Here is a 17,755-nt window from a genome sequence, read left to right as displayed (position 1 = left end):
GCGAGCTATTTTCATTTTACGCATATTTAATATTCGAATTGTCCGGACACGTAATTTGCAACGCACCTTATTATAAATTTAAATGTACAACCATTAAAAGCTCATTTGCAACTGAAGATGACATGAGAATGTCGAAACATGTCTTGTAAATTTAAATTTAAAGTTGTCGTTTCTTTATTGAGAATTATTATATGACTTTTTAATCATGGCTATGGCTTACCAGTCGGGGACTTTGAATTTAAAGACTAGTTTGATAATTTGCCTAGTTTTGGAGAGTAACAATTGACGTAAAATTGGTGTAAAATGTAGAATCTCGAAAGTGCCTCTCGACCAATCAAATATACATATAAGCAGAAACCACTTGTTTTCCTATTGCGCCTGGTGTGACCGTATTTTGTTTTACAATTTGTTGTTATTTCATTCGTTACAGGAAAAAAGACCCTGACAGTTAAATGATGAGATTGACTCTAAGGAGACAGAGCTAGGAGACTTTTGGATAGATGAGTTAAACAGAATAAGTAGAGAACAGACTCTAAATACTTTTTCATTGTCTAGTTCAAGAAAGAGGGGATTTTTTAAATATATTATTACTGTGCATCTTCAAAATATTCATCCAGAGATAAAATTTTATATTTTGCGTTTTCTTTTCCAGTATTCCTCTGATGCTTTTATTCTATACAAAAACCACAATTACAAATTATGTTCTGGTTCATTAGTCTTGTCCGTTTAATTTCTCAAAAAGAAAAGGAGGCCGTCTCCAGTACTGTCATTGTGACTTATTTAGCAATTTTTAATTGGTGAATCAAAAATATATTTACACCGCCAGCGACTTAATATAACAACTCAGTTTAACAACTAAAATTACAAGACATGCCCGATCAGCCTGGGAGCCACACAACGCGTGACAGAACAAATTACATTATACAATTTGCATAGAATTGTTGACATGGGGCTCTTTTGTTAACTGTAAATTGCCACCGTGAAGAGTTTCAAAGTTGACGTTTCGAGCATTAGCCTTTCACCACTCGCTCTGACGAAGGGCTAACGCTCGAAATGTCAGCTTTGAAACTCTTTACGGTGGCTAATTCACATTATCAACTCACTTGATAAAAGCAAAATTATTTTTAAACCCCCAACTTCTCCCCCCCCCCCCCTTTACACCAACGCAGTACCACAGTTTCTTTAGAAACTCACCCCCTTTATTTATGAGTATCGGTGCTCAATAGATCAAGTACTTCATTATTATGAGCAGCTGATTTGCCGAAACTAACACCCTCAGTTGTAGTGGAGCAGAAAAGTCTCAGGCTTGAGTTGGAATAGGACCCACTACAGGCATGGTTTTGAGGTCTTGTGACTTCGGACCATTGACATGACGTTAGGCACCTTAAGAAACCACGACGGCGACGCCAAGGAAGACTTCGGTTAAAAAATGAATTTCTACTCTTAGTCAGAATTTCTAAAATGGCTGTAGAGCCTACTGTCTCATACAGCGCCACAGCTCAACTTCAGCACGACGTATAAAGTAGCCTTTGAGTTCCAAATGGAAATTAAAATAATTTGCCGTCGCGGTTTCGGTTCGCAGACGACGGAAATTTTGGCGATTTCACGTTGTTGTTTTGCATAGGACGGCTACGAAATGTACAAAGTTTCAAAATGCGCGTGCTGAGCTATTGTTCTGCCAATTAGATCTCGATCTTGTTTTTCCACGTCCTCGTTGCCGTCGCCGTCGTGGTTTCATAAGGTCCCTATTATGACCGAGCCACAGAGTCTTGAATAGGTCAACCCTAACTGAGAGCAGACGTCGTCAACAATCACTTTTCCTTGCTTTCCTTTACACATCATCCGGTGAAATTCATATCCTTTTACAAACCCACATAGCTGTAGTTCCTGAACGAGAAAGTCTTCCCTTCTATAGGGGGCATCCCCGTAGAGGACCTGCCACTTACCAAATATCGTTTAACTGAAATTCCGTATGAGAATTACTTCCAAGATTTATATGTAATTTTTGAGAATCTGTTCATTGTTATTGCGTATATTTTTAAATTTTATTTCCATCTTCGGCTACTTTCGATACTGAAATGTTGCCATACTCGGAACTGGTCAGCTCAGACGACCACCACAAACCGTATAATATTATCCATGCAAGCTTTAATAATTATTCGATCTAAGAGAAATACACTTGATTTGTAATTGGAAATCATTAAAACACAAATTAAGTCTTAATCTCGCAGAAAAATTCGAGAAAAACATGATTGGAAACTTACTTCTGTGGCGGGTCGTAAAAACAAGTTTCTCACTTCAGGTTAGCAGATTCGGGTAAGCGAACAGATATAAAAATCGACTTCTCTCTCTTATTGATTCTTCTGAAAAAACTGGTTTAAAACACGACAAGCAAACACTTTTAAATCATTGTAAGGAATTAATGTCAATCACGAGTTGTGTTAATTAAAATATATCTGTCATCAAAGGCAAAGCCTATTTACTAAACGAAACAGATACTACTTGATTAAAACTGCCCTTCATTGGTTTCGCAAGGAAGGATTTAATTTTTTCAGCTGACGTAAATATAGATAAGTTCTACCTTAAGTTTCAAAATAATTTGCCGTGGTTCGATACTTAGGTTGAGTTCATTGATATTCTTGCATGTGGTGGCATGGTGGGTATGATAACAAAAAGAAACGCACAGCCAAAGGCATGCGCATTCTTTCCGCTGGGTATTCTGAGTTATCAAGCCAATTAAACTCCATCAATGGGCTACTTCCTTAAAAATTGGAAATCGTTCTTCCAATTGGCTAATTTAATATCATATAATGTGGATATATCAACAAAGTTGAAGTGGTAAATTGGCCAACGTAACGATTACAAAAGCTGACGTTTCGAGCATTAGCCCTTCGTCGCTCCGACGAACGGCTAACGCTCGAAACGTCAGCTTTTGTAATCGTTACGGTGGCCAATTTACCACTTCAACTTTGTTGATATATCCAAATTATTTCGTTACTCCCAACGACGCAGCCCCAAACAGTTTCTTTCGAAACTATCAGCCTTTATTAATTTAATATCAGAAGAGGAATGAAATTTCATTAATCCAAAGTCCAATTAGGCTTTTCAGCTTCGAGTTCATTTATGTCGCTCATGCATGTACTTTGCACCCAAGGACAAAATTCTAGTTTCCCAGGTTTCCCCCAACACGTGCAGTCCAGCTAAGAGTATCAGCTGAATCAGGAGATTTTGTAGTTATCTTCCTCCAAATTTATTTTCAATCCTTCTTTGCGTAACTCTACATCATTCGTTTCGTTCTCGAAACAACTGCTACAATGATCATAACAATCTACTCCTTCAAACTAAGTGTTCAAGACTAAAAATAGAAATATTGTCTTAGTTTCCCTTCGAGTCTTTGTTGCTATGTCGACCTCCTTTACTAACAAGTAACATCGCGTCTGTCTTAATATGAAGAACAGAACATATTTTTTCTAATTCTATACTTGCGGCCTCACGCCTTGACAAAAAACAAAACAGTCAGCTTTGCTGATCGTGAGTTGACTGAAAACACCAGGTCTGCTTTTGAAACGAGTGTGACAGATAATGCAAAGGGCGGCTTAGAATGTTACGCGACCACTTTTCGTGTCTCTATGACGTCACCTAAACACGCAACATCTGTCAAATGACGTCATGAGATAAATATCTGTAAAATGGAAATATATGAAAACCTAACATGACCAATAGCAGAACAGCCATGAAATTTACTTAATTAGTGACCTGTGTGAAAATAATCTAATAATTAATTGGTTCAGCGGGATATGGTCATTAATATTTGCATAAATTAAACTGTGATTAGAAAAATTTCTCGAAAGGCCCTTATATGTCTATTACCAGTCTGGACTGAAAAAAAACGCACAGATATTTCTTCGGGGCTTGAAATAACACAAAACCCGATTATCCCACAAAGCACATCGATCAGTGATCCATGAACAGCGTGCTGTAGTATAACCATTATACCATTATTGTCTTTCAATATACTCCCGGGCACCTGCGAGTTTCGTCCTGTTGTCATCAAAATATCTTCTGGCAGGCACCCGTGTGTTTTGCAAATCAGGTTGATATTGTTGGAGTTTTGAAGCTTACAAGACGAACTTTGATGGGCTGATAAACGCCATTTTTAGTTGGATGGTTGCTACTAGCTACACCAACCAATTCAGATTTTCGACGATTTTCGCCGGTTATTTTATCTGTCAATCCTTCTGGTCGTTTCAGAGGTAATACATATTCGAACTGGTCCCAGCGACTGCACAAGCTAAGACAATCCATAGTGCGGCAGACGTTTGGAAAGTCGGTTATTAACAGAAGTTTTCTCATTGATACGGCGGTTTCGAATCGATCGACTCGCTAATTCAAGGAGTAATTAGTGGTGGCCGATTACTTATCATCTCAGAAAGAGTTTTGCAGCAATCATGCGAACAAACCTCGCGGACTGTGTGTTTGTCAAAGTGAATAAGATTTCATAGTCGAGATTTTAAGAAAAAAATACAGTGACATAAGACTTGCATCAGTGCCTTTATTTGTCATGGAGGCGTTACATCTGATCCATAAACTTGTCCCCGGTCGCCAAAGGAGGTATCGTCTCAGTTCACATGGCTTAAATCGAAGTATTGATAGCATACTGGATGGCCTTGATGGTTCGAAACGTCGAGCATCGTATCCGGCAAACTCTGAGGTAAATGGGTTATTTTCTTTTTCTACTAAAGAGTCACTGATATTAGTTCAAGTATACATTGTCACATGTAGAATACTTATGCTTAAAGCTTAACCTCGGATTTAAACGCAATGGTCTATTTTATCGTTTGCTTTGCAAAAAACTAAACTGCACGAAAAGCTATGAAAATCGGATTTCGGGCAAAAGGCTTTTAATCCTGTAAGTTATTTGTTTTGTTGCTATTCAGTTATAATTTCGGTTTCCAAAATCTAAAAGTATGATATGCATTTTTGAAGTACGATATCTATTGCTCTGAATTAGTTTCGCGTCAATCGGCTGGTTAATTTGAACGGATTATACTTCAGTTGGTCTTATCAAACGCGATTAAAAAAACAACTTGCTTCCTTGCAACAAGTAAAGATTTTATCAACTTCATAGTGGAGTGTGAGCGAATATTCGTGCGCGGGTGAATCGTTTATTCAATTTTCCAGCTCTTATCTATGCGCTATGATATACAACATTAGGAAAAGAACCAGCACGATTAAGTGGGCGATGCATTCACTTTCAGGAAATGGAAGCTACAAACTGATACACAATGAATGCGAAAAAACATTAGATTGTCGTCATTTTCTCGATATATTGATCACCAAGAGACAAAATGATTAATTGCTACGAGTCTTTTGTTCGGATAAAAAGTATTTCTTATGATGGGTAGGAATGTGTACCAACAGCGAGTCTGATGTTTGAAATTTGTGAATGAAAATGAATGATATGAACCCGATAAATGATCACGCAGAGAGATAACTTTGAACCATTATGCATTTTACTTTAAGATGATGTATATTTCCAACGGTTTGAAAGCATCAAACTGAGCTCAGCGAACTCAAGCGGAAGTCTTTGGAAAGAACAGGTGGTTTTGAACCCGGCTGTCTGTGAAAAGGGCGCGCGCATTTACATCGAAACGATTCTTTTGACACAAAATTGCATTCATCTGTACTAAAAAAAAAATTGAACTCGCAGAATCGACGCGACTGTACAATTTGGAACTTCGTGTTCAAACCAGTTAGTTTAATTGACAAAGGAATCAGCTCTGAAATTCTGATAATAAAGCTGCTAGGGTCCATTATGTAATTTATCAATATTCTTTGTACATATTTAAATGAAGTGCCCTCTGTTTCCTTACCCGGTTCCGGACAGTGACACTGCGGTTTTCAAAATGCCCAAAACCCATCGATCATTTCAGTTTGTGTCTTTTGAATCTATTACCTCAAGGGGATGATAGTTTTTCTATAATTTTAGACTCGGTCGCAAGCATAGTAAGTCAAGGCTGGAATTCTCAATGGTTAGGATAGTAAAGCGAAATTAATTCAAACGTTCAAGGAAAAAATGTAGAGCATATGCAACAATTTACTTCGAACAAAGCTGGCCTCTGGCCAAATTTTTTTGGGAAAGCAACAATATTTCCGTTTTTTAACATGCCCAAACAAGCGAATACTTTCCATTCATCACTTTCATGTATTGTATTTGTGGTTGCACCTCCGTAGAGATGTTCGGTATATTTTGGAGCCGTACCATATAGAGAAGCCAATATTAGCGCAGAGGCCCAGACGGACCGATAATTGTGCGGTGTAGAGTCTTTAGATGACAACAAGCGTTTTCATTATTTCGCTAACATTATTTTTTGACACCACTGAAATCTTATTTTGTAAAAAAATAATTTTTTAATTGACTTACTGATAATGTGATCAGTTTGTTCCCATGGTTAATGAGCTTGTGGTCATTAAAATGTTCTGTACAATTTCTTGAACATTGTCATAATGATCTACAGATCCCAGTAGTAGATTAGAGTTTAAAAAAATAAATAATGAAAATCAATGAGCGCATCTCAATCCGTTTAGACTTAAAACGCCGATTAAAGTTAAAATTAAAGGTGCTTGAAGCGGCTGAAGTGTTACTATGGTAACTTACTGCGTTGGGAGTGATATCTGAAAGTTTTACACGTTGGTGAAAAGACCTAAAATTATGCTGTGTGGGTCCATTAAACAGAAGGCGCTGAAAAAGTAGAAAGACGTGCAAGATTTTTTTTTTTAGTTCAACGCTACCCTGAACGAGTTAGAAAGCTTAGGTGAAAGTTGATTTGATCACTTTGAAACCAAAAGGTATAAATACGGCTTTGTCACGATCGACGCGACAAAGTTTTGCTCGAAAATATCCTGATGGTTGCAGCTCGATCGCTCTGGTCCCATTTCCTTAACCAGAAACGTGGGGTTAGAAAACTGTTTTATTCTTCGGAACTTAGGGCTTTTTCAAAGTTGTTTCAAAGCTTTCATTTGTAAGAACGGAACCCTGGATGTAAATACGGCTTTGTCGGGGTCGACGCGACATAAAAAGCTATGCTCGAAAATATCAGACGGTTGCAGCTCTATCGCTCAGATACTGGTCATTTCCTTAACCAGAATTGTGAGGTTACAAAAGTGTTTTATTCTTCGGAATTTGAGGCTTATTGAAGTTGTATCAAAGCCTGTATTTATAAGAACGGAACCCTAGTCTGAAATAACTCGAACATCGGAAGTTTGTGGACAAAATTCTATTAGCCTACGTAAACTGTTTGAACTGTGTTGCTTATGTTTACTAATGGACAGGTTGCCGTGCTAAACATCATCGATTGCTATTTTATGATTTGAAAGTCTAAATATAACTATTTACCTTTAGGATTGAAAGGCTTAATGTACTTCCGATTTCCGTTGCAAAAATGCTATTTTTAGTTGGGGGAAGGGGGGGCAGACAGAGATTCTGTCCCTCTGATCCTTGAACACAACAATTTCACACAGGCTGCCATATCTGGGTTTTACTTGGTCTAGCTGGTACACTAACGCGAATTGAGGTGGGGGGAGGGGTGGGGAGCTATAAAGTTTATTCACATGGTTAGAAATCCCACAAAACACGTGTGGTTTCGGCCTGAGCTGGGCAGGAGAAGCTGTAGGCAGGCGTGATCTTAAATCTTGTATTTTAACAAACAAAACATCATTTTCTGACAGTTTGAATAAGCTTACTGATGAGTGACCCACCGGATATAACTGCAGTATTATCCCTGTGCCAGGTCCGTCCCGTAAGCTACCCCTCACCCCCACCCCTCCCTCCTCAGCCCCCTCACGGTCTCCCCGCTGTTGGTTATGTCTGTATTTATTCTCCCTCCGGTCGCAATACGGAACTTGCCCCAGGATATATTTTTAGAAATGACGGTTGAAAAATCTACTTGTACTTTACGTAATTTGCTCACCATCCACTTGTCAAGGCTATATGAGATCGGGTTTGGGTTTCCGGATCGTGCCAAATTTGTTTTGGTGATGAACGGGAACGGTCACAACTTCAATCGTAACGCGCTTGCTTCTTAAACTGATGGGAGAAATTTTCAGGAGGTTGGGAGAGCTCCCATGGAGGAACTATTTTCACAATATTCAAGAGAGGACCTTACATAGGGTCGCGTAGATATAGATAAGAATATCCCATATTCTTTCCTTATATATATTCCCTGACCCTTTCGTAAACGTACCCTCCCTCCCCTCCCCCCAGATTTTCCCACATCACGTGCCTTGAGCCCAGTGTCTCGTTAGGTCGCATTCGGAAAGTTTTATCGATGAAATCATGGAGGAAAGGAACTAATTTTCCCGGGACAAAAATGATTCTCTATCAAGCTGTACACAAGCGCTACATACTAAAATTTTGTGATTTATTTCTCTCCTATTTGCAAACGTAAGCTGCGGGCAATCAAGAGACTGAAAACAGTCAAAATGTCGACCAACGGACTGGCGGTCTCGAAGGTACTCGAGCAGATCCAGCTAGTACAGGGTATGATAGACATAAACGCCTCCAGCTTGAACAGTCTACGGACACAGTTCTCCACCAACAGTGACTTGATCCAGCAGGAAATTCGCACATTAGAGGTAAACTTTATAACTTTTACGATTCTGGTTGGAGTGCATGGAGATCTTTTGGAAGTGATTCATTATACGGCAGTCGATCGCCAGATCGCGGATAACAAAATTGGCGTGCGTTGAACGTTTTTAGCTTGAGATCTTTATTATATTGATGCCAGACATCCCGCCTACGCTTAATGTATAACTTGATCCTGAAGTATTCATTTATAATTTTACTTTCAAGTATATGCCATTATGTATGACTGTAAACGTGTTTATGTCTTTATCGACATGCCGGTGTTAAGATTTTCAACTTGTTTGCTGTATGATTCCGTTTCCTACGTGACTTCAAGAGTAGCTGTTTTTATTGATGTTTACGTTATAGCGAATCTTGACACGAAATCTTGGGCACTCGTTCGTGGTTGCCCTAGAAAACGTTTGACCATCGCCTACGCAGCATCTTGGACACTGAAATGACGCTTTCTCGTCGCGCAGGATTATAAGTTATCTGTGCTGCAGTATTAAATACTCGTTCGCGCCTCGATTATTTCTTCGGAGATTCATTAACAGTTGTAAAAATTTGAAGATATTGGCTACGAGATTAAATGAAGTTTGTCTTGAGGCAACCATTCCGTAAAACCAACTTTTCTGCCACAGGAAAAAATATTATTTTTGTAAATACGTCTGTAAGGGAAATTGTGTATATTGGATCATGAAAATTTATTATCTTAGATTGTACATGTTATAATAATTCTTGTGGAAATCAATTGAATGCCTGAAGAGTTTAAATTTAACACCTGTACGAGCTCTGAAAGACTTTGAATAATTACTTTTATCACTACATGTTACCACCGTTATATTTCTTAATTTTATTCATTTTCTTTAAAGGGAAAGCTCGTCAAACTGTTTTCGAGGCAGCTCGTTGCAAAGCATAAGTGCAACGAAGATTGGAATGACTGCGAAAAACTCCGTTATTATCCTAAACTAGAACAATGGCTGCAGGTGGTAGGAATCAATGAAGAAGCAATCAAGGTATATTTGGTTTTTCTTATCTTTCCCTCTTATGTAAAATCAAAAACCACAGTGTTTTTGTGTGCATGCATGTTTGTATAGCAATCACCCCACCATAGCGGATTTTTGAACGATCACTTGAACTTTCTGTCAATATTAATTTTTTTTTTTTTGGCTTACTGATTCTGTGAAAGAAGCTAGTGAAATTACACGAAATTGCTAACAGCTTTGTGTTTTTTTGGCAAAAATATTTCTGAGAATGTAACAGGGAAAGTTTGAGTGTTATCATGTCAAACATTTACATCAAGGAAAGCTGGTACATGTAACTTGTTTTACAAGTGATGTGAGAACAAGGCAAAGAGTTTTAAATATTTATCCATGTTGGCTGGATTCTGTTGTAAAAATTTAGTAAACACCTCTCTTCCATGTTATTTTACTGGTGTGTGAGGAAAAAAAATTAGCATCATGAATAGATGTGCCTTTTTACAGTATGATTATATGTAAATTAATGTTGATTGCAGAAGCTGATTTTAAGAAGATAAACCTAAACAATAGAGGACTTTTCTATGTTTACACTGCTTCATGTAAACATGGTGAATTGGGAGAATATTCAAAACGTGGTTAGATGAGGCAATGTGAAAATGGAAAAAGGTCCTTTTTGTGTTTTGTTAAAATTTTTCTCAAAAAGTACAGAAAGGGTGACATCACAGCTGTTTCTCATCTTAACACACTGTCTTATGATAATTTGGTTTTATGCACTGATTTGATAATGTAAACTGCTCCTGTTAAGGGTTTTTTAAAGTTGACGTTTAAATTGTAAGCCCTTGGTCACAGCTAATTGGACTAACAATAATATTATTTGTAGACACTAGTTAGTTTTGGTGTATATGTTTTCTCAATTAAAATTTTTAAACCACTTTGTTCCTATTAGTTTTTTTACTTTGTTTTGTGTTGAATATTTTTACAGTATTGAAAAGGAACAAAAATAGAAAGAAATTTGGCACGAATTAAACAATTGAAGAAAAAATAAATCATGAGTATATCTATACATGTATAGGTAGAGAGAGAGAGAGAAAGAGAGAGAGAGATTACTTTAAATTTATAATTTTTATGGTAGTGTTTCAGTTAATTAATATTCATGATTGTATGAAAATCATACTTTATGCACAGCATTTTAAGAAATATAACAAGCCAACTGGAAGCTGGTCATTATGTTGCTTCATATAAAACCTGTAAAAATGAGGATTCAATGAATCTGAATGTGTGACCGGGCACAGGATTTCGTACACTAACGCTTTACCGTTTAATGAATCAATCCGTTTACTATCCGTTTACCATCCGTTTACCATCCGTTTAAAACGGATCATTAAAGCGTTTAAATGCTTTCTTCATCCGTTTAAACGCTTTGCTCATCCGTTTAACGTTTTCGACAAAACGTTTAAACGGTTAACCTATCCGTTTAAAATAAAATACATCCGTTTAACAGTTACTTGCATCCGTTTAACGAGGAGAGTGAGATTTGTTTTCATGATTATGCAAATTTATGTCAATTGATGTGTACGGCAAAATTTACAAAATCCGTGGCTATCGAGTTTCTCATCTTTTATTTCCATCGATTGAAAGGAAACGGAAATTGCTTTATAAAAGCTGTAATTACACATTACTTTACGAAATCAAATGCTAGATGAAACACGAGTGAAAGAAAGTTGAGTTTTGTTACATGCGTATACAAAATTGTTTCGATTAACCGACGGTGAAATCTACAAAATCAGCAGCATTTCTTAACGTTTTTCACTTGATAGTGCGTTTTCATTTCAGTCAATACGTAGAAGAAACAATGTAGGAACATGAAAAAAAAAAAAACGACTTTGCTTCTCAATTCTATTTTCTTTCTGTCGAGAATGTTCAGTCCACATGGTATGATTGACAGATTGCTTCCTCTGCTTATACAAATTTTCAAACGCATTGCGAGCTCTCCAGGGCGAGACTCTCTCTCGGCTCGCTTCACTCACCAGTGGATAGCTTAATTGCAGGCTAGTAATTTAATTTTACTTAGTTTTCTATTGTTGTCAGTCGAATATTATTAGCATGAAACGTCAGTGTTCCGCATGAACAATTCGTATAATTGTTCGCAACGGTTTCTGATCGATATGTACATGGCTTCCTGCTGTTCTTTAGCCCTCCTCATCCGTTCAAGGTTTTTGTCCTTCCGTTTAACGTTTTGAGCTATCCATAAAATAATTATAGATGCTGTTCAACTTTTTAACATTTTAAGCCATCCGTTTATTTTTTTTCTCGGCCGTTTAACGGTTTACGGAATCCGTTTTTGGACTTTGCTCTACCGTTTAATGCTTTGGACTATTCGTTTAAACGGACATGCAAACCGTTTAAACGCTCTTACCACCCGTTTGCTATCCATTTACAAACCGTTTGTTTTTACCCGTTTAACGGAAAAGCGTTAGTGTAGGAAATCCTGTGCCCGGTCACATATATGAAAATCATTTATGTGCACAAGCTCTGTTGGTTGAGCACTGGATTGGTATTACCGAGGTCATGGGTTCAAATCCCATATGGGCCTGAATTTTTTTCAGGCCTTGTCATTACTGCAAGTACGTTTGATGTGATTGGTCAATTTAATGGGCTATATTTTGCTGCACAGTCCACTAAATTCATAAGTTTGTTTGAATTGAAATGGTCTCCCTCTATTTTGAATCCAGGGATATACAGAATAATTAATAATTATCTTACGAATCTCATTTTCTTGGTGTGGACCATAAGCTATGGGATTTAGAGTTTTGCCTTGCAGGTATATGGCCCATGCACTTTGCACCAGTGCAAAGTAACATAAATCTGAGTAGTTAAAGCTTAATCTGTAACTTACAGTATGAACCTTAAATTCAGTTAATAAGAGTTAAGTACGTGAATTTTTTTTATCATTGGCAGAATTTGGAAGAGAAGTGTAGCACAGTGGAAGGTCTTCTGTCTTTGTCTGATGAAAAAGTAAAAGCAATGTTGGAGAATTATGCTGATGGACAAGAAGAAAGTAGGAGGTTAATTGCAGCTCTGAAACATCTTCAGGCTTATACAGGTACAATGATGTATTACAATCCAAGCAATTGAAGAAATGCTTAAGATAAGATGCCTTCCATTCTAGAAAAAAAGTTCTATGACCTCTGGAAATTTTTGCCACCCTTATAAAACAAATCCCGGAATCTTGAAATCAGATTTAAGAGGTCATCAGATTCCATGGGTGAAATGTGTCCATCCAAGTCTATTGATAATTGCTATTAGGAAACTTTATTTCAGTACTTCTTAACTGATTGATGAAAAGGAATCATTGATCATCAAACTACCCCCCCCCCCCCCCCGCCCTTCCTGGAAGGATAACTGCATTGATGTTCAAGGAATGTGTCTAATATATGGAAGAAAAAGCTTCAATTAATGAACACTTCAATTAATGAACACTTGATTACACTGTCATTTGAGCGAACCCATACGGCCAGAAAACCAAATCACAAATGACACCAAACTTCTCAAACTTCTGGGTTCAGAGACAATGTTAAAACAATTTTCCTTAATTTTCAGGATTGTAAGTATCTGATCTGATTTGATTCAGGGTTCTCAGTTGAACCCGTTATCTGTAACGCTTGTCATGGGTGTGACTCGTAAGTGTTATGACTGTTAAAGGGCTTCGACTAGTAGATCGATTCGTCAATCAAATGCAACTAAAATAATGACTTTTTGAACACATAATCAAGTTTAGTATTGATGGTTAGTCAGCCTGTCAGCAAACCACAGTATGACTGAAACATGGTCGCCATATCAAATTTGTAAATTTTTAGCCCAGGCCTCTCGCAGATGACACCTTCCAACATGCTACAACACGGCAGCTGTGAAGTGAAGGCAAAAGGCTCCCTGGTAGCATGGGCCCTACAGGCCCAAGATACATGGCCTATGGCCATGTGCTTCAGTGTTAGGTGTGAAACTAGTAAAACAGTGGCTGTGCATCAAGATTCCATTAAGAACCCTGTGATCTGTTTTTATCTTTACCTCCCAAGATATGATTATTTATTCTCCTTCCATGCTGCGACACATTTCTTTGTTTATAAGTTCCAAGAATTTGGTGTTAGATCAAGACTATCATAACAACTTTGACCTGTTAAGTTTGAATATTCTTTTTACCTGTTTATTGAAAAATATATGGATATTAGAGGGAGAGGTTACATGTTTAAAATCTCTTCTGTGAGTCAGGGGTTCCAACTTTGGACCCAAAGGTTGCTTGCATGCGTTGTATCATGCAATGGCACTGTGGCACCTAGCATCATGTAAAAATTTTGTTTTGTTTCACTTTAGAACGACAGAAACAGGGTCATAAAGACAGCACATCAGATATATATTGGGATTCTTGGGATACTGGAAAGACAAGAGAAAAGAGCCTTTCCATCAGCCCCTCTGACCGCTCCTCGCGTTCCTCTGTCACCTTGGACAGTGATGTGCCCCTGTCATCACCAAGCTCTGATGCCGATACTGAAGGTTCTAGACTGTCGACATTATCAGCAAGTGATACGGATAGTACTCTGAGTCCCAAGCACATTGGGAATTCCCAACCAGCTTATTTCAATATGATCAAAAGAAGTGTGTCTGATGATGCGAATTTAGGTAAGGAGTAGTACTTAAGGGGAACTGAAGCCTAAAATTGGTATATTGTTTGCATTAATTTCTAGTTAGCTTTAGAGGAGTAAGATAAAGTGCCGATATTCATTTTTGTTCACTCCTTGTTTTTTACGAGAAAATTCAATTTGAAGTTGCCTTTTTCCCGCTTTTGGAGCTGTAAGACTGTCGGCTTAAAATAGGTCAGCAGCAGTCGTTTATGACGTCAGTGCTGGGGAACCAAGTTAAGAAAAACAACTGTTACTATTTCAATTTCGTAGTTAATCCCCATTACAGGTCACGCAACTTCGATAACTTCATAGCCAAACCAAATTTCTGTAGGAAGAGTACAGTTTTATTATCTTTCTTCCCCACCAGTGACGTAAGAGCAAGCTAAAATGACCACTGACATACCTTTTCTGAGCCGCCGTACTAGGAGGCCAAAATACCACTTTAAACTATTTTTCCGAGGCGAAGTTGGGCCCAAAGACTGAAAAAAACCCTCGAACATTGCTATTCGAACTATAAGCTGCAATTTAAAAAATGGTTCATTTTTAGGGTTCAGTTCCCCTTTAACCCTTTATTTAACTCTCATGATTGACCAAGACAGAATTTCTCCTTACAATAACACTACAATATAAAGTAGACAAGTGATGAGAATGAGGAAAAATTAATATCAGTTATGGGACTATTAGTTGATCCAAGACCAGATTCTCCTGTGTAACATCTTAAGAATTGTAAGGTAGACAGTAAGGAGAATTGCTAATGATATCTTGGTTGTGAAAGGGTTGATAGAGTGTGTATATTGAATGTGGGTGATTAGGGTAACATTCTTAGCCCCAATGGCTTGTTTTTAAATGTGACTGTAATGGAGTCCAAGTTGGAGTTGTACATTCCTGTGCGTAATAATTGGATTTGAGAGTTGTAAGCAGATTTAGAGTTGGTACAGTCAGACCATTTCATTTCTTTTTTGTTCAGTTTATGTTGTGATATTTAATGCTCAAAATCTGAGGAGAATGTTTTTGCTCTGGTTGCAAACACACACACACACACACACACACACACACACACACACACACACACACACACACACAAAATCAATCATAATGCCAGCTCTGCAGAATGGTAGTTCTTATCAGATAATAAGCAACAGAGGTGAATGTGGTGTTGATTTTTTGCTTCCAACTCTATTGTGTTGACTAGACTGTACTGCTCAGTACAGGTACTTCCTGTTACAACTAAGACTTTGACTCTGTCGTGAAAGGAACTATCTTCAGCTTATTGGTTATCACCTATTTATTTTGTCATGTGAAGTGTTCTTAGAGGTGCCAATGTAACTGAGAAGGGCTTCTCAAGATTTTTGTTCAATTCTTCACAGTCTGGTTTCCATTACCAACCTTTTTGACCCCTAAGAGTGACCAGTATCTAATTTCTCCTCACCATATGACCCCTGAATCACATGAATTAAGGACACAAGAATAATGGAAATTATTAAAAACTGGACCATTGGATAATGCAATTCAAGACTTTTTATTGGCTTAGCCATTATGGTATATCAGCCAATATACCATAATCTACAAATATGGGAAGCGTAGGCGTCAGCTTAAAATCAAAAGGGAGCTAAAAAATCCAGTTTCTTCTTACAAAATAATAATTTCTTGAGGGCGTTTTTAATAAAACAATTATTCCATGAGTCGAGCAGTCAGAGGGCCAATAACTAATTAAAAATCAACCAATCAAAATGCTCTATTGCTGGTCAATATTCTCTAAGTATTGGACTGGGCACAGTTCCTAATGGTCCCGAATGATACCGCACTTGTGTCCCTTTGAACTGCAGTCGTATAATAAATCTCTTATTAACCAAGTTTGCTCGGGACCATACGGGAAGAATATCGGCCCTCCGTCTATTTTGTAAGGACCTCACTGCACTTGGTCCGTACTCTCAAGACCTCGGGCCGATATTCTCCCAGTACGGCCCTCGCGCATGATTAATAAGATATATTTATCACCTTCTAAAGAAGCCCTTGACTGTTGAACAAATTCTCCTTGTCAGCACCTTAGGAAATGTATAGAGTCTGAGAATAGTAAGGAGAATAGGTCTATTCATGTTATGGTGTAAAGAGTTGACCAAATTTACAAGACAAGGGGTTGGTCACAATGATCAGGGAAGTTTACTATAGAAAGGCCAGGCTTTTGTTGTACATGATATTACATGTTCAGCTGGCTTGTTATTCATATCCTTTGTCACATTTAGTTCATCAGAGAGCTTTGGCTTGCATGTTCTGAATTCTTGCAAGCTTCATTTCAGCAAAGAAGGATTTTAATTTACCATTTGTATGAAATGCTACTCAGGAATTTGAAAAAAGTGTGGGAAGTGTATCATGCATAATCACATGTACACCTGTCTAGATTTATTTTATTAGGGACCCATTAATTTTTTAATATTGAAGGGGGGAGGGAGGGGAGGAGGGAAGGGGAGGAGGGGAGAGAGTGTTAAAAGAATTTTGGTTGTGTTGCAATAGAGTTATTTACCTGATCCCTCCATAAGGCTTTGGAGTATCCTAATGATTCCCTCTGGCATTGGCATTGACACCCCCCCTCTAATGATTCCCTCATTGCCATTGACACCCCCCCCTTCCCCATTTCCGGGTTTTAAATAATGACTGAACGCTAATATAATTATCATATTTTTGTGACAGAAATCCTAATTCCCTCTAAATCATGGTACTTTTGTCTTAACAGGAAACAGAATATTTGTGAACAATAATGATAATCCATATCTAAATAGTGGTAAAAAGCGAGGAGGAAGGCTGGAACCTGTCACTCCCCTCACGATAAATATTCCTAAGAGTACAAGTGGAGAGATCTCATTACATTCTCAGTCTGACTCTGAGTCGGATCACAATCTAAGTAAGTTCACCAACAATGGTTATTACATAATTATGGCAATGGAAACAAAAATATTTTGGTATCAATACGAGAACTATGAAACTTGCACAAACATATTCACTCTTGCACTCTCATGTTAAAACTATTATTTTTTGCACATATTTTAATTGATTGATTTTGAGATGGCAAACTTCTGCTACAGTTAAGTACGTGTACCCATAAAGCATTAACCAATTTGTGGTCATTAACAAGGCATCTTCTTGTTGTACTTGAAATTGCTGCTTTGGTAAACCATATTAATCGGTGTTATAAATCTTCCACCAGGTTCCCATGCAATAAACAATTCTCCATCAAGGATAACTCACTATGGAATGGGACATACAATCAAACACAGGTAAAGTGATTTATTAGCCCTAAGATGACCAGCATCAGATCTTTCCTAACAGCAATACTGGAGAGTCATTCATAGAGATGATGAGAGTAAAGGAAATGATCTCCAACTAAAGCAGCTCCTAAGTGTTCAACAAATTCTCCTTGTCAGCACTCTAGGAAATGTATAGGGAATAATCAAATGGAGAATACATGCATGTAAACTGGT

At 37.7% G+C, this 17,755-nt stretch overlaps 2 protein-coding genes and 1 long non-coding RNA gene across 6 annotated transcripts in view; 2 read left to right on the top strand and 1 right to left on the bottom strand.

Annotated features, from left to right (window-relative positions):
* Positions 1-1,141, top strand: part of LOC148717848 (tetratricopeptide repeat protein 28-like) — a 6,993-nt gene extending 5,852 nt beyond the window's left edge. The window contains exon 2 of the mRNA XM_088743016.1: positions 431-1,141. Within this exon, the coding sequence (XP_088599142.1) occupies positions 431-452 (22 nt within the window). The 3' untranslated portion in view covers positions 453-1,141. The remainder of the gene's footprint in view (positions 1-430) is intronic.
* LOC111327614 (uncharacterized) overlaps positions 1-7,442 on the bottom strand; it is a 17,783-nt gene extending 10,341 nt beyond the window's left edge. For 2 of the 3 annotated variants that reach the window (XR_015994594.1, XR_015994596.1), the window contains exons 1-2: positions 7,397-7,440; positions 2,265-2,372 (exon numbers count right to left, since the gene is read on the bottom strand). This is a non-coding gene — a long non-coding RNA (uncharacterized LOC111327614). Of the gene's footprint in view, positions 1-2,264; positions 2,373-7,396 lie in introns of all 3 variants that reach the window. The other variant, XR_015994595.1, reaches the window with a different exon arrangement.
* Positions 3,839-17,755, top strand: part of LOC111327630 (kinase suppressor of Ras 1) — a 26,894-nt gene continuing 12,977 nt past the window's right edge. Inside the window, exons 1-7 of one of the 2 annotated variants that reach the window (XM_022931851.2) lie at positions 3,839-4,711; positions 8,449-8,634; positions 9,496-9,639; positions 12,562-12,706; positions 13,972-14,277; positions 17,011-17,178; positions 17,482-17,551. In XM_022931851.2, coding sequence (XP_022787586.1) covers positions 4,562-4,711; positions 8,449-8,634; positions 9,496-9,639; positions 12,562-12,706; positions 13,972-14,277; positions 17,011-17,178; positions 17,482-17,551 — 1,169 coding nt within the window. In that variant the 5' untranslated portion in view covers positions 3,839-4,561. The remainder of the gene's footprint in view (positions 4,712-8,448; positions 8,635-9,495; positions 9,640-12,561; positions 12,707-13,971; positions 14,278-17,010; positions 17,179-17,481; positions 17,552-17,755) is intronic. The other variant, XM_022931852.2, reaches the window with a different exon arrangement.

The sequence above is a fragment of the Stylophora pistillata genome, chromosome 13 (genome assembly GCF_964205215.1).
Source record: "Stylophora pistillata chromosome 13, jaStyPist1.2, whole genome shotgun sequence".
Classification (NCBI taxonomy): Eukaryota; Metazoa; Cnidaria; class Anthozoa; order Scleractinia; family Pocilloporidae; genus Stylophora; species Stylophora pistillata.
This window is presented reverse-complemented; position numbering and strand designations above follow the sequence as displayed.